This window comes from Gracilinanus agilis, chromosome 1 (assembly GCF_016433145.1).
Source record: "Gracilinanus agilis isolate LMUSP501 chromosome 1, AgileGrace, whole genome shotgun sequence".
In the NCBI taxonomy this organism is placed as follows: domain Eukaryota; kingdom Metazoa; phylum Chordata; class Mammalia; order Didelphimorphia; family Didelphidae; genus Gracilinanus; species Gracilinanus agilis.
In genome coordinates this window covers 632,994,276-633,012,216 of record NC_058130.1, presented here as the reverse complement: position 1 = coordinate 633,012,216, position 17,941 = coordinate 632,994,276, and the positions used below count along the sequence as shown (strand labels likewise).

The 17,941-nt window shown below is 35.1% G+C and overlaps 1 protein-coding gene across 4 annotated transcripts in view; it reads right to left on the bottom strand.

Moving 5' to 3' along the window:
* NDUFAF6 (NADH:ubiquinone oxidoreductase complex assembly factor 6) overlaps positions 1 to 17,941 on the bottom strand; it is a 36,649-nt gene that overhangs the window by 6,539 nt on the left and 12,169 nt on the right. For all 4 annotated transcript variants that reach the window (XM_044658204.1, XM_044658205.1, XM_044658203.1 and 1 more), the window contains exons 3-7: positions 13,974 to 14,096; positions 12,210 to 12,266; positions 8,462 to 8,564; positions 4,649 to 4,782; positions 3,584 to 3,685 (exon numbers count right to left, since the gene is read on the bottom strand). In XM_044658204.1, the coding sequence (XP_044514139.1) occupies positions 3,584 to 3,685; positions 4,649 to 4,782; positions 8,462 to 8,564; positions 12,210 to 12,266; positions 13,974 to 14,096 (519 nt within the window). The remainder of the gene's footprint in view (positions 1 to 3,583; positions 3,686 to 4,648; positions 4,783 to 8,461; positions 8,565 to 12,209; positions 12,267 to 13,973; positions 14,097 to 17,941) is intronic.

The window sequence follows — 17,941 nt, the reverse complement described above, 5'->3', positions numbered from 1 at the left end:
AAGGAAGGAAGGAAGGAAGGAAGGAAGGAAGGAAGGAAGGAAAACTAAATGTTTTGGTTATGAACTACTGTAGCTACAAAACCCAGAAAAAAAGAGGTTAATATTTTAAGGAACTCCTTTTTGTTCTACAGATTAACTTTGCATTTCTTATTATTTGTCCTCTTTTGGGCATGTAACTTCTCCTCTCTGGGTAGGCCTCAGTTTCTTCATCCTTTAAGTAAAAGGCTGGGATCACTACAAAAGCCCCTCCCAGCTTCAGTGTCCTATATCTTAATTATAAAACATATTAGAATATGAAAAGTACATTCAAATCAGAATGGCATGAGACATTTAATGAAATGATGACTTCTACATGAGGAAAATCAAGAAAGGCTTCATAAAGAAAGTAATGTCTGAGTTGGGCCTCTGGGAGAAAGGAAAGTTTTTTAATATAAGAAGCTTCCATTCCACACAAGTGGAAGATGGCATCAGCAGACAGGTAGGCAGAGTAGGAGTGGCAAAGCAGAGTGACAGCTCATTGTAAAGTCTGGTCAGGTTACATGGTAAAAGCAAAAGACCATGAGGCATAATGGAAAGACTGCTAAACTTGGGAGTCAGAAGATCTATGTTCAAATCTGCCTCAGACTAACTGTGTGACTCCAAACAAATCAATTTATCTCACTGAACCACTGCTTCCCAATTTTATAAATGAGGAAGTTAGATAACATATGCAAAGTATCTTGCAAATCTCAAGTGCTGTCAGCTATTAGGGTATAAAATTGAGCTGGAAAGTTAATTGGAGATTTCAAAAGATTGAAAATGAAGCAGATCTCTGGTCTCTTGGCAGAGAAATGATGAACCAGATGTGTAAAATGAGACATACCATTTCTAGCCTGGTCAATATATTGACTTTGCTTAACAAGGGAACAAGGTATGTCTTCTGTAAGGTTTCTTTGTGGAGCATATGGATGTATGTACATACAAAAAAAATTCACAGAAGAAAACAAAAAAGTTCAGAAGAGAGACATAAATTAGGGTAATTTTTTTATTACCTTAAATTTAACATATTCTATTTTTTTAAATGTATGTAACAGTTGTTCAAAGTTTCACATACAATCTTATTTTTTGTTCTTTGAATACTGGAATATTTGTTTTTGTTGATGATTAAGTTCAAAAGAAAAAAAGAACACTGATTTGAAATCGATTATGGAGGACTTTGTCAGGTAATGGGGATGTGTGTTTTTTTCTTTGTGACAAGGGAAAGTCACTGAAGTTTTTTGAGCAGACTTATGTACAAGCATTAATTTGTGGTAAAAGAAATGCAACCTATCCTCAGTCATGTTTTAAAAAAACAACAACACTGCAAATCATTAAGAAAAGAAATGCAAATTAAAATAACTAAGGTTTCATACTTCACATCCAGCAAATTGGCAAATATGATAAAAGAAGTAGTTGGTATGAGAGGAGCTGGTGTTGTTCATCCTTTATTTCTGAAGAGGACCTGTGGTATGTCTTGTCTTTCAACTTCAACTGGATTAAGTGAAGCAGAGTTTCACAAAGTTGTCAGCTTCAAGAGTAAGGCTTTTCCAGAGTCATCCAAGCAAATGACCTTAGTATCTTTAATGTCTGACCAGGATCTAGGCATTCCATACTGCCTAACTAAGCTGCCTTCATAGCTATTGGAAGAAACTGCTCTCATCTATGCATTCTACTGGGGAAAAGACGTCACACACACATGCTTGGAGTACACAGACATCCCCCTTACTCACCAATGGTTTTGAAGCCTGTCAGTTTCCCTCAATTTGGTGTAGCCTGTCTGCCAAGCCAGTTTTACTGGGTGTGGCCTCCATGCATGCTACAGCTTTTTGGAGCCACAAGTGAGAGCTAGGTGCCAGGTAGACAGTAAAGATGGATGAACAGTCCTCAAAAGAGCTTGGCAAGCCCTTTCACACCAGAGGTGCTAATCCTCACAGAATATCTCATACCATATCTAGCTCTAAATGAAGCTTAAGAATATCTAGATAGATAGCTATATGAAAGGCACACTAATACACTGATAGTAGCCCTGTGACATTGTCCAACTGTTCTGGAAAACATTTTGGGATCTTACTAAAAGAGTCACTAAAGTATTCAACCATTTCACCAAATTATCCTAGTGCTGGGTATATACTCCAAGGGGGTCAAGAACAGAAAATTACAAATACAACAAAATATTTATAGTGACATTTTCTGAGGTAGCAAAAAATCTAAAACAAATGATTAGAGAACAGATGAACAAACTATGGCATATGAATGTAATGGAATACCATAGAAAATGACAGCCTTGAGGAATTCTAAGAAACATGAGGATATATATAATATGATGAAGAGTGATCTCAGGAGAACAACATACCCAACGTCTAAAAATCTTCTCTGGGATAATAAGGAAAAAGACTTGTACAAAAATATTTATAGCCATGCTCTTTGTGGTGGCAAAAAAATTGGAAAATGAGGGAATGTCCTTCGATTGGGGAATAGCTGAACAAATTGTGGTATCTGTTAGAGATGGAATACTATTGTGCTCAAAGGAATAAAGAACTGGAGGAATTTCATGTGAACTGGAAAGACCTCCAGGAATTGATGCAGAGTGAAAGGAGCAGAACCAGGAGAACATTATACACAGAGGCTAATACACTGCGGCAAAATCAAACATAACGGACTTCTCTACTAGCAGCAATGCAAGGATCCTGAGCAAGGCTGAGGGACTTATGAGAAAGAAAACTAGACACATTCAGAGGAAGAACTATGGGAGGAGAAACATAAAAGAAAAACAACTGCTTGAACCCATGGGCTGATGGGGACATTATTGGGGATGTAGACACTAAATGATAACTCTAATCCAACTATCAATAATATGGAATTAGGTCTTGATCAATGATACATGTAAAACCCAGTAGAATTGTGCATCAGCTATGGGGGCAAGGGAGTTTGGTGGAGAGGGAAAAAACATGAAATATGTAACTATGGGAAAATATTCAAAATAAAAATTTTTTTAATTTAAAAAAATAAAAATCTTCTCTGGAAAAAAAGAAGAGTTGCTTGAGGGGAAGCTATAGAATCAAACACAAGTTTGCTTATTTTCAAGATAGGGAAAAAGCTCTGCTTATATCAGAGTAGAAGAAACAAGTCAGTGGAGAAGGTAATATTTAGTGAACTTATTATTTAGGAATATTACTAATAGAGCAAGGTTGTGAAATACTCAGAAGAGATGGAATTGAGAGCACAAGTATAATTAGCCTTCATGAGAATACAATAAAGATAACTCTTTTCTAAAATAGGATAAATAAGAAGATGAACAAGCAGATACTTTAAGGGAAAGGGGAAGATAGAGCGAATTAATGCTAGTTCTATGAAGCCATCTCTTGAGAGTAAGGGAAAAGTGGTTAGAACTAGGAGCTTGAAGAGAATGAAGAACAGTTTCCAAAGGAAGCTATGGGAAGGGTCATTCAATATTAGATGAATCTAAAGAATTCCAAGCAAGAGACACCAAAACAACATTCTAGAAAAGAATATCTCTAGGGATTAAAATGCACTATATTCATTAATTTTTTAAAAACAAACTTACATGTTTTAAATGAAGATGTCCTTGGCTAGCAATGTCATAAATTACATCCCTCACATTTTTATCTTGGCTCTTACGTAAAAAATCTTCTTGTGAAACACTATGCTAGAAGAGAAAACTCAGATTAACATATTCTTAATAAACTTAAAATTAATTTACCAGCATAAAATAAGCTCCTAAGATAAGTGATAATTATCCATCATTCATTAATGATTTCACTGGTGTTAAGATTAAAAATAATAAAGACTGATATAATAATAGAAATTAGTATTTTAATTAAAGCCATGGCCATGCTGGTAAAATCATTAGACCACTCACCGGTAAGAATTCAAAACTGCTGCCTCAGCCATTTTTTACCTTTCAAATCATCTCGCGCCTGCTAGCTAAGAGAGAGAGCTTCCTTTCGGAGTCTCCTCCCATTTAAACTGTCCTATGCGTGGTGACACAGGCGTCCCCACGCCCAAAGAACCGGAACCAGAAACCCGTTGGACCACGAGAAATGTAGTTTGATAGTTCCCACGTGTCCATAGAAAATATATATATACTTTTAAATGGCATCTCCCAAATTCCAATTAACACTGGTTCAGAGCGAAATCACTGAACAAGATGACTGAATTAACAACAAAAGCTTAAAACACAGACCACAGCAATTTCTTTCCAAATACCTGAAGCTTAAATTATATTTCTTAAAAAGTAAAATACTTAAAAAAGTAAAATAAATTTAAACATATTTTCCTTCTTAGCTTGTGAGCAACCTTCAGGAAAAGGTGACCCACTACGAAGGCAGAGGAAACAAGACACATGGAGATAAGTCCTTTGAACTGCCCTTCCTTATGCCACCACCTTCACCACCAACAAATACCTGATAGAATAAAAATTATTTTGTGAGATGTAGAAAATATCACTCTTTTTGTTTGTTTCTTTTCAGGCCAAGCAGTCTATGTTGAACACAGAATTAAAGAAAACTCAGGTTACATTCATATTTGGAATTCCTATTATATTCAGAAGAGAAAACATTAATTTTTCAGTTTTCAATTTATTGTTAGCTTCCCTTTTGGATTTTCTTACCAGCATGCAAATATCCATGGGAAGAAATACTTTTCGTCTACTACTATGATAGGGAGTTGCTCTCAAGCAGGTAATGATGCCTTGTGCTTTCCCAATATGACTTGCAGCATGGTCTGCATGGAGGTTCCTCACACCTATTTTTTTAAAATTGGGAACAAGGTTGATTAGCTTTATTTACATGTCATAGGTAATATATGTATTTTGTGGCTGGGGGAAAAAAAAGACTGAACAGACTTAAAACATAATAACACAGGGGGAGGTAGGTAGCATACTGAGTAAAGTCAGTCCTGGAGATGGGAGGTTCTGGATTCAAATTTGGCCTCAGACACTTCCTAGCTATGTGACCCTGGGCAAGTTACACCCCCATTGTCCAGCCCTTTCCACTCTTCTGTCTTAGATTCAATACACAGTATTGATTCTAAAACAGAAGGAAAGGTTTTTTTTTTTAAGTATATAAAAGAGGTAGAGAAAACAACCATTCTACCACAAAATGGGCTTCAAAATTGGAATAACAATGAGAAGTTTTCTCAAATTATATTGCACCAAGAGCATATCTAGGATTTAATCATTTATTAAGGAAAAAACTTTATACCAATCTTTCCGGTCTCTTTTCAGTTTAATTTCATATGATCTCATTCATTTTTTTTTTAAACTCTTACCTTTCAACTTAGAATCAATACTGTGTATTGGGTCCAAGGAAGAAAAGTAGTAAGGGCTAGGCAATGGAGACTAAGTGACTTGCCCAGGGTCACACAGTTAAGAAGTGTCTGTGGCCAAATTTGAACCCAGGACCTCCCATCTCTGGGCCTGGTTCTCAATCCACTGAGCCACCCAGCTACCCCCGATCTCATTCATTCTAAGGAACATGCTTTGCAAATAAACAATCCTATATTATTTATTCTTTTCATTATTATAATAATTGTCTCTGGATGTATTTTTAAGAGAAAATATAATAAGAATTTTTATTACCTAGAGTGCCATAATGACATAATTCTCTTTAAAAAAATAGTCATAATACATTATCTTTGACTATCTGCATTCTGATCCAACCATAGCACTGCCTGGCTTTTACCCCAAAGAGATAATAAGGAAAAAGACTTGTACAAAAATATTTATAGCCATGTTCTTTGTGGTGGCAAAAAATTGGAAACTGAGGGAATGTCCTTTGATTGGGGAATGGCTGGACAAATTGTGGTATCTGTTAATGATGGAATACTATTGTGCTCAAAGGAATACAGAACTGGAGGAATTCCACGTGAACTGGAAAGACCTCCAGGAATTGATGCAGAGTGAAAGGAACAGATCCAGGAGAACATTGTACACAGAGACTGATACACTGTGGTACAATCAAACATAATGGACTTCTCTACTAGCAGCAATGCAAGGATCCTGTGCAAGGCTGAGGGACTTAGAAGAAGGAAAACATTCAGAGGAAGAACTGTGGGAGGAGAAACACAGAGAAAAAAACAACTTGCTTGAACACATGGGCTGATGGGGATATTACTGGGGATGTAGACACTAAATGATAACTCTAGTCCAACTATCAATAATATGGAATTAGGTCTTGATCAGTGATACATGTAAAAACCCAGTGGAATTGTGCGTCGGCTATGGGGGCAAAGGGATTTGGGGAACAGGGAAAGAACATGAAACATGTAACTCTGGGAAAATATTCAAAATTTAAAATAAAAAAAATACATTATCTTTGGCCAAAAGGAATTATATAAGAATTAATTCATCTAGAACAGTGATGGGCAAACTATGGCCCGCGGGCCAGATGTGGCCCCCTGAAATGTTCTATCCAGCTGCAGGACATTATTCCTAATCTGATGAATACAATGAGTAGGATACAATACAATGAAACTTCGAAAGAGTTGCCTTAGAAAAAGACTGGCAGATGAGCATTTCCTTTCCTTTGGCCCCCTCTTTAAAAAGTTTACCCACCAGGGGCAGCTGGGTAGCTGGGTAGCTCAGTGGATTGAGAGCCAGGCCTAGAGACAGGAGGTCCTGGGTTCAAATCCGGCCTCAGACACTTCCCAGCTGTGTGACCCTGGGCAAGTCACTTGACCCCCATTGCCTACCCTTACCACTCTTCCACCTATAAGTCAATACACAGAAGTTAAGGGTTTAAAATTTAAAAAAAAAAAAAAAAAAAGTTTACCCATCACTGATCTAGAACATAAGATACAGGAAGGAAAATCCTGCCTAAATTAGTAAAAAAATTAAGATAGAAATACTCTTCTGTTATTCATCAGTACATATAAAAATATTGTTAACAAGGCACAAAGAAGAGTTAACCAAATGATGGGTCTTTGAAAAATCATAAAAATACTTTAGTATTAAGTTGAGATGTAACATATTTGAGTAAATAGATTCAGGATGACATGGATTCAAGTCTTTTCTCTGACAGGTACAGATTTAACTTCTCAGTGTTCAAGGAAACTATGACTGTAAATTAGTAATGAATGACAAAAAAATCAGAAGTCATTCCCTCCCCATCAAAAAAATTACTTACTACTCCGAGGTACCACCTCACACCTAGCAGATTGGCCAATACAGCAGCAAAGTAAAATGATAAATATATTTTTTTTAATAATTTTTTATTTTTAGATAAAATTTCCCTGGTTACATAAGTCATGTTTTTACTTTACCCTTCACTCCCTTCACCCCCCATCCCCTGACTCCCTCCCTTCCCCCCCCCCACAGCTAATTTGCATTTCCACTGGTGTGGTCAGTCAAGACTTATTTACACATTATTGATAGTTATATGGGTGTGGTCTTTTCAGGTCTACATCCCCAATCATAAAATAATAAATATTGGAGGGGTTGTGGCAAAATTGGGACGTTAATGCCATTCTGGAAGGTAATTTGGAATTATGCCCAAAGGTCTATAAATGACTGCCTGCCCTTTGATCCAGCCATACCACTGCTGGGTTTGTAAGCCAAAGAAATAATAAGGAAAAATACTTGTACAAAAGTATTCATGGCTGCACTTTTTATAGTGGCAAAAAACTGGAAAATGAGGGAGCGTCCCTCGATTGGGGAATGGCTGGACAAATTGTGGTATCTGTTAGTGATGGAATACTACTGTGCTCAAAGGAATAAAGAACTGGAGGAATTCCATGTAAACTGGAAAGACCTTCAGGAATTGATGCAGATCGAAAGGAGCAGAATCAGGAGAAGATTTTATAGAGATACACTGTGGCACAATCCAATATAATGGACTTCTTTACTAGTAGCAGTGCAATGATCCAGGACAATCTAGAGAGACTTCGAAGAAAGAACACTATCCACATCCAGAGAAAGAACTATGGGAGCAGAAACACAGAAGAAAAACATATGATTGATTACATAGTTTGATGGTATATGACTGGGGTTTTGGCTTTAGAAGATCACTATTACAAATATGAATAATATGGAAATAGGTTTTGAACAAAGATACATGTATAATCCAGTGGGGTTGCTTGTCAGGTCCAGGAGAGGGGGAGTGAAGAGTCGGGGGAAAGAATATGAATCTTGAAAGCATGGGAAAATATTCTAAATTTAAAAAAAAATTTTTAATTATTTACTAATAATTTATAATGAACAGATTGCTAACTAAAAGCATAGAAATGTTGATGCTAAAGTACTTGCAAAAGTGCTTTTAAATTTATTGTCCTTAGATTACTAAGACTAGTAATCTGTTCAGCAAATGTTTTTACCAACAGATAATACTAAAGCATATACTTTAGTACTAACCCTACTAAGATAAATTTTCAACTAGAATAAAGCAGGTTTGACTAGAAAGAAATATCAAGTAGAAAGTACACATACCCAATACTTCTAGAGTCAAGTAAAGAAGAGAACTTTGTGTGTTTTCAGCATATGCTTCTAGTTCTTGGATGTTTCGATATGCTTTGTCATCCAAATTTTTTTCCTAGAATCAAACCACAAATATAAACAAAATTTGCTAAACCATCAAGTCTGAGTAGTGAAAGCAAAGAATAAAAATTATATTTAGTATTAAACTAGGGAATAAAAAAAAGGATTTTTAAAGGTTCCTGCAAGTCAATATTACATATGTCCCAAAATGATACATGCACAATTACTTTAATGTACAAATCCTCATTACACTACAGACTTCACTTCTGTATCTTTCAAAAGATGAAGGAGAGTACACATTTTAGGGAGCTTTTTTGAAGGGAAAGAGAAGAGAAATGGAAAACTGTAAATATTTTAAGAGAATAAACAAGAGTTCTAAAGATGGTAAAAAAAAATTAAATGGTTATACTTAAAAGAGTACCATGTCAAGACAGCTGGGTGGCTCAGTGGATAGAGAGCCAGGACTAGAGAAAGGAGGCCTTCAAACCTGGCCTCAGATACCTCCTAATATGTCACCAGTCACTTAGCTCCAGTTGCTTATCTTCTACTGCTCTTCTGCTTTGGAACCAATACTTAATATCAATTCTAAAACAGAAGATAAGGGTTTAAAAAAAAAACCTATCACTTTTAAAAAAACACATTACATTTAGAAAACAAAACTATAGCTACTGGCAGCTTACTGTAGCTGCAACTATATAGAAAATTAAAATTAATTCAACTAATATAAATAAGATAGGAAAATGGGCCTTGTTAATCTTTATCAGTCAAGATATTGGGTAAGCAGGGGAACAATTTTTTTTTTTAAACCCTTACCTTCCGTCTGGGAGTCAATACTGTGTATTGGCTCCAAGGCAGAAGAGTGGTAAGTGGTTCCAGCAGGGGAACAATTTATACTATCACAACAGTGTAAAGAAAACCTGAAATATCTAAAAATTCCAATCAATGCAATGTAGAACCAGAATTCTAAAGGAGGGATGATAAAAGATGCTAATCTAATCTCCTTACTGACAAGTGATAGACTCAAGGTACAGAAGGAAACACGTATTTTTTGGACATGGACAATACAGAAATTTGTTTTGCTTGACTATTCTTAAGACTAGTTACAAGGGTTTTTTGTTTTGTTTTGTTTTAAATAGGGATAGATGGGTGGGAGGAGAGAGGAGAAGAGAGGAAAAGGGAGGAGGGAAGGGGGAAAAGGGAGGGGAAGAAAGAAGAGGGGGGGAGGGAAGAGGGCAACATTTAAAACTTTTTTTAATGTGCAAAAGAGAAACAGTACAGCTTTGAACATTATATGGTGAATTTATTATGTGCTTAAATAAAAAAGAAGCTCTATGTAACAGAGTTGCAGTTTAGTAAAGAATCTTTTTTGGTTCTATTTTATGTATAGAAATTATAAGGAATTTGTTCACAACTTTTAAAAAATTTTAAATAAGTTACTTGATTAGTATATGGAACTAATGAAAACAAGTTTTCAGACCTACTCTCATAGAACATCAGTTATCTTAACAGAAAAAAAACTTCTAAATTCTATCAATCATTTCACAAAATGCAAAACAAACAAGGGAAAACTAGGCAAAAACAAATGTAAGATTCTGCACAATTCATTACTACTTAGGACAAAACTGTAAGTTCATGACTGACTCTAAGGATTGTATCTTCTTGGGCTGTTTTTATAAGAGAAGAATGCATTTCCTCTGTAGACATTTGATAATCAGTCAAACAGATCTACTGTGAAACCATCACTACTTTTGACTGTGACCCTGAGTGATTATTTAATTGTACTTTACTTCAGTTTTTCCTATCTATTATTCAAAAAGGGATTAAAATATTTGATCAATTACCAATTTCATATGGATATTCAAGAAATAAAAAAAAGAAATGTAATATATGCCCTAGGCTTCTTAGCAGAAAGATATGTAATAATGGTATCATGTGTAATTATTAGAACATTAAAATATGCCTGAAAAGAAAATTACAATTATTCCAAGAATTATATTCTTGTTTCCATAATTCATCAATCAAAAATATCTTTTTCAACATAAAAGTTATTTCCTCAATTAGCTACATTAACTTTAAGAAAACTGGATCCACGAAAATCTAGACCAGTGGTTCCCAAACTTTTTTGGCCTACTGCCCCTTTTCCAGAAAAAATATTACTTAGCCCCCTGGAAAATAATTTTTAAAAAATTTTAATAGCAATTAATAGGAAAGATAAATGCACCTGTGGCTATCACCATCCCCCTGGATCGCTGCAGCACCCACCAGGGGGCAGTGGTGCCCACTTTGGGAATCACTGATCTAGACCTTCAAAAATGAGATTCAACATGCTTTCAATTCAACAAAAATTTACTGAGCCCAACTACATACTAGCCACTGGAAAAACAAAGATAATTCCTCACCTCAAGGAATGCTGTATTCATTTTAACTGAAGACTGCCTTTAAATTTCATCCCTAGAGCCTTTTAAATAATTTAACACTATTTTTTAGTTATGATATATCAAAATTTACATTTACATGCAATTTTTCAGATATATAGCTATTAAATAAAGAAAAACATATTAAAAGTCACACATTTAGGAATAATTTCCTGATAGCCTTTTATTAATCTGGTATAAAGTTCAATAACAAACAGCTAACTCTGTCAATAGCCTGAAAATCTTGGGGAGAGAAAAGTTCAAGATACGAGAATGTCTTATATAAAGTAAGATTCATTTATAGGGCACATATCTGTAAGCAAGTTTTGATCATTTCTAATCAGTAGATTTGTTTTCTTCCTTTAACTGTTCAGCTCTGCAATGTTTAGGCACACTGAGTAATAATAACACTTTTTAGAGAAAGTTTTTAACCCTTCTTTACCCTTTAATTGGATTAATTTGTTAGGAACAAGCACCAAATAAACATGAAATCTACAGATCAGACAAAATCTTTTCAATCTTTCTTTTGAACCAGGAAGAACTGGTCTATCAATGGAGAAAAAAAAAAAAAAAACAACGGAAACCTCTTACTAGTGCTACATATTTGTAAAAGAATTTTTTTTTTAGGTAAACTCAATGTATTTTCATTTTTTATAGCACAACTATTATTAGATTAGGAAATTGATGGAAAAACCCAAACAACAATGAATCAGAAAATTTAGGTGTTTTAGCCTAAACTACAGAGCAATTTGATATCAGAGTGGGGACCTGAACCCAATTCCACTGATTCAGTAGGATGGGACTCCACCAACTGTGACTATAAAACTGTTGTATCTGTGCTACTCCTGTATTATTGGAAGAGAGGTCATTAATGGAGGATGGAACATAATCATGTGTATTAAAGTGATGAAGGGAGGTTGGGGGGGGAGGGGGGTAGCTCAGTGAATTGAGAGCCAGGCCTAGAGACAAGAGGTCCTAGGTTCAAATCTGGCCTCAGACACTTCCTAGCTATATGACCCTGGGCAAGTCACTTAACCCCCATTGCCTTGCCCTTACCACTCTTAGAGCCAATACACAGTACTGACTCCAAGATAAAATTAAAATTTAAAAATAATAAAGTGTTGAAGGGATTGAGAATGATAGTTCTCTTAAAGTTCACATGGACTGAACTATCCACAAAAATTCGATTACAGAGATTTCGATGGAGTTTTTTTCTCCATGAGATTTCTTTAACAGAAGCATTACCTTTACAATTAGGAATTACAATTGTGGAATTTTCAACTTACTCTTTCATCAATTATTTTCAAAAGCCATCTTTTAGTTAGATTATGCCTCTTGACTGCCTAAAAAAAAGAGAATTATTTTTTAAAATCCTGAAAATAAAAAACTTGTGAAAATTTGAATGAAATAAAACCAACAAAAACATTGGTTAAGGGAGAAATATATATAATGGTACACTGTATTAAAGAAACAGAGGTGATAGAAAAGACAACAGGGAAAAAGAAAATGTTCATAGAAGATATTTCAAATCATTTCCAACTAAAGAATTCTCCTAATTTTTCCCACTAACTGGACTACTTCCCTGAGCTATTTAGTAATTTAAATGATTCTACTAGTATTAAAATCCCCCCTAAAGAAACTTTTCATTTACCTGATATACCCTGGCTTCTCTGTAGCTGGTATTTTAAGGCTATTCTGTTATTAAGTACTTCACTCCTAAAACATACAGATGGTCTCTTTGAAGTATAAACTATTTCCTTAAAAATGAAAATAGCATATCCTAAAGAACCAAAGGAAAAGCATGAATTATGTATCATTTCAGTTTACATATATAAAAGATTTACATTTCTTAAGTATTTTCTAACCAAAAACTATTTTGATAATACTTTTTTCAAATTACCCCTCTTCTAAATGTGCTGTAGCCTTTCTTTCTAAGCCTGATTTATATTCACTGTGAAACACTGTGGTCTAAGAGGCTGTCATGAAAGTCAGTGACTCACTGATAAATTCTCATAGTGATTAAAAACCTTATAAAAGGTAATAATAAATGTAGAGTAAAAAAATGTTTCCCCCCTGGTTTAAACTCTACAACCAAGCATCTAGAACAGAATCAGAGTTTGGGAGTTGAAAGGACTTCAGGGATCATCTAGTTCAATTCATAATTTTAAATGGATCCCCATTAAAAAATACTCAACAAGTAGTCATCTAGTCTTTATCTGAAGACCTTTAATGGGAGTAGGACCCTACTGTCTCCCAAGGAAGCCAATTTGACTTCTGGATAACTCTGTTGGAATTTTCTTTAAAATAATATCAAACCTAAATCTGACCCTTTCCAACTTCCACTAATTGTTCCTAGATTTGCCTCTGGAGCCAGGGAGAACAAGCATAATCTCTCTTTTATATGACAGTCTTTTAAGTAGTTAAAGATAATTATTCCAAACCTTCTCTTCTACAGGTTAAACATGTCCCAATTCCTTCAAATGACGTCATAGGATATGGACTCAACCCTTCCCATTCTTATGGTCACTTTCCACCAACTTGGACCACAATCTTCAATACCTTATTTCATCTACTAAACATATCTTCAACAGTTGCTATGCTACTCTGTAGTCAACCTGGTGATGAGCCTCTCTGAACTTAGCCAGCCTGGTCTTTAAACCACAGACACAGTTTGTCACTAGTCCCCATACTTAAAGTCTTTCTGGCTTAGCAAAGACTTCAAGAACCCAATACCCCCTCAATATCATGATGAATTAACAGAGGAAGCATTTGGAATTTATAAATGATCTGTAATAGTAAAAAAAGAAAAGAAAAAACCCAGCTCCATGTTGACATTCCTTTTAGTAAGAAATATATCAAAAGCAGCAGATTTATGTTCAAGTTACTTTCAGACTGTCATATGGTGGATGATTTTAAGCCCTTTGCCACAGTTAACAGATCTCAAACTGCCTAAGAATTTCATTTATAATAAAGGACTATCAAATAACATATATAAGTATCTAATATTTTCTTCCAGGTAACATTAAAAGAAACAAGAACTTTTTCTTCACCTTCCATAATTCAATGGCCACTGGCTGATGGGGTGGATTGTCAGAATACATATCTTCCACAGCTTTCCTCCAAAACTGCATTCGCATTTGACCAATTGTTTTCTGAGAGATTGAGTCTTTAACCTATAAAAAAAAGTTTAAAATTTGAATAAATGTACTATTTATACATATGTATGCAGCTGTGGAGGTAATCAGATAATGATTCAGGTCAAAATTAGGATTGATTCTTTACATCTGTTTCCTATTTTACCTCAAATTTGTATTAGTTAAATTTTTATCACTATTAGTAATCTAAAGCCTTAGCTTCAAATTATTTTGTTTTCTATTAGAAAAAAAATCACTGACTATATTTTATAACTGGGGTTGTGGGGAGGAAATATGTATTTACTAGCTGCTGATAAATGCATTTTAAGCAGTAACCCTAGGGAATGATATCTAGAGCTCTCTGGCAAAATGTATTCCTCAAAACTGTTCAGCCTCATGGCTCACAAAGCACTAGGAATAAACTTCGTCCACAAATAAGAGAATACTAGACTTTGTCCTCCTACCTTAACTGATCTGAGTAGCAACTGTGGTAAGATCATTTCACCAAATTTACTATTCAGAGAAATCAATGTTATGTCCTATTCAATTCACAGCTTAGTATGGTCCTAGATAAATGTGAACACATGCCAAGATACCAATTACCTAGTGTGATTGACTGAATATGAAGGCCAGAATTTTTTTATTAACCTATAAATAAAGGCCCATCAAATAAAGTATGGCTAAATAAGTTATGGTATATGAATGTGATGGAATCGTATTGTGCTATAAGAAATAATGAAGAAGATGAAATGATCAAGGGTTTCCAAAGTCTGAGGAAGACTTGCAAGAGAATTGAGCAGAACTAGGAGAACAATTAGAAGAATAATCAAACAGAACTGGAGAATAATAGCAATGTTGTGAAGATAACACTGAAAGACTTAGTAATAACTCTGATAAACACAATCACCAATCACAATTCCAAAAGGCTTATAGACTTATATATTCTTTGGTCCAGAAAAACTGACCTTTTTCCTCTTTACCCACAACACTATCTTCTATCTCTTTGATTTTGTAATGGGCTATCCAAAATACTGGGAATTGATTACATCCTCACCTCTGTATCTCAGAATCCCTAATTTCCCTCCCTAATTACTCCAGCTGCTAGTACTTTCTCCCACTTAGATACCCTATATTTTATTTGGTATAGTTGTATTACTTGCCTAATAAGTTGTAATCTCCTTAAGGGTATGGACTCTTTAATTTTTGGTTTAACAAGCACAATAACTGGCACACAGTAGACACTTAATAAATATTTACTGACTGATGGCCAAGACAGTTGAAAACAGGAAGCAAGATTTCTAGGAAGAATACTCTAAGATATACTAACTGAATCTGTAAAGTGAGTAGCAATTTAGGGAGCAATTTGGACCATAAATCAAATGGATTCATTCAGGGTCCAAAAAGAAAAGAACAATGGTGAGAGGAGAATGTGTGAGTACAAGTATATGTGCTATATTACGTGCCTTATTATCTCATTTGTTCCTCACATAACCCTGGGAGGTAGGTGCCATTATTATCCTTATTTTACAGTAAAGGAAACTAAAGCAAACAGAAGTTAGATGACTTACCTAGCATTACACAGCTGATAACTTTCTGAGGCTATATTTGAATTCAGAACTTCCTGAAACCAACCAGGTCTAGCACTCTGTCCACTGGACCACTAAGCTACCTCAAACAATCTTCTAGATCAAATAGTTTTGTCTTGAACTAAAGAGTGATTGCAAAACTGTGAGGAAGAGCATTTCAAGGAGCTAAGCTTATGGAAAGGGCCTACAGATTAAATAACAATAATTAAAAGGGATCTAAAGAAGGTTGCTTAATGGTTTAAGCCTATGACACACCATTTGCAATTTATCAGTTATATATAGCCTATACCCACAAATTCTCTTATATGGCAATAGTTTTGTTGTATACTTTAACACTCTATGTGTGCTGGACTACAGTACAAAAGTAAAAGTTAAAAAATAAACAGTTGTGGTCCAAGACAGAGAACCCCCCCCCTTACTTTATGCCCTTAAGTTGCAATAACAAAACCTTTATCTGAACTAAACAGCAACAAAAAGGGGAAACCAACTGGGCAATCCTGCAATCTATTCTGGGCACAATTAATCCCTCAGTTGTAGTAGAGTAAGTGTTCCTATCAGATCTCAAGAATCCAAAAGTCTAGCCAGAACCTTATTTCATACTTGCCTTAGGCAACAATGGGACAACCTAGCAGTTTTATTCCTGAATATCTGTCTCCCAAATACCTCTAGCTTTTCTAATTTCCATCTATTTCTAATGCTAAGATAACTATAAACTTTGAGAGAATGGGAAAGAGAAAACAAGAAGCAATCCTTCATCATGAGGAATTTAAAGAATGATATTTTAAAACAAATTGCATATTCTAAGGAGACAAGTACAACAGCCAAGACATTGTCAAAGGAAATTTTAAGTATATATACTAAAATTATATATAATTTATATATACAAAATTCACCCCAAAATGCATATTCTAGGTCAAAGTCTACTCAATGCCCCCCAAAAAATTAAGATCTCCTTTTTCATAAATTTATAGATCCTATCAGGAAATAGTAAGAATAGGTATTACATGTCATAAAACTAGAAAAAATAACAACCTTGTTCTTATTTCTATTGCTTAGGACAAGGACTAAGATGTTTAAACTGCAATAAATAGCTACCTATAAGTGATAACTTCCTTTCCAATATAACATCTCCTCTTTATGGTGTGATGTTACATGCTAGCTTGCTAAATCTAGGTAAGCAGGTTGCTCTCCCTATAACTTCCAGTTTTTCACTGTTTCTTTACATCAGTTAATAGTCTCAATGTCAGGGATGCAGAGGATCAAATTCACATGAAATTAATAATCCTGGTCAAAACTGCAAGGATACTAGTTAGTGGCATGTTAAAAAATAATCCTGACTACCTATATATATGATTAGTACAAAAAATTTTCACAACAAGATCTGGAGAATAGCCACAAAAGCTACAGGACACTAAAAATAGTTCTTTAGCTAAGTTTATTTTAGTGTGTTCTTTCTTACTCTAACAATTTCTTAGTCCTATTTCCAAGGTGAAAGGAAATGTGGTATATAGTGCACAAAAGCCTCACCACAGTTCAAAGTAGGTTCAAATCCTAGCTAAGACACAGATTGATTGTTTGATCCTGGGCAAGTCACTAGACCTCTCAAGGCCTCAGGCAACTTCTTCCACATTATTAAGCACAGAACAGTTGCTGATCTGCATTAACAGAGGAAACTTACTGACCAGAAGTCCTGACACTGCTAAAATCACAGATCTAGACAAAAAGAGAAAAAAAGAAATCCCAAATCATTTGACAGATAAGTACTAAGAAAGCAAGCAGATCCCAGGTAGGCACTGGAACAGCCACTACAAACCATTTATTTCTAAAATATCTCTATCGGGGGCAGCTGGGTAGCTCAGTGGATTGAGAGTCAGGCCTAGAGACGGGAGGTCCTAGGTTCAAATCCTGCTTCAGACACTTCCCAGCTGTGTAACCCTGGGTAAGTCACTTGACCCCCATTGCCCACCCTTAATGCTCTTCCACCTAGGAGCCAATGCACAGAAGTTAAGGGTTTTAAAAAAATTAAAATAAAATATCTCTATCAATTACTAGTAGCATGATCTTTGCTAAGGTAAGATTAGGCATAAATTAATGGCTAGGTGGTACAGTGTATGGATTGAGAGTCTGGAGTCAGGAAGGCCTGAGTTCAAATTTGACCATAAGCACTCACTGTGTATGACCTCAAGCAAGTCACTTAAACTGCCTCAGTTTCCTCATTTGTAAAATGGGAATAATAGCACCTACCTCTCAGAGCTATTATGAGAATCAAATGAGATAATAATTGTAAAGTATTTAGCA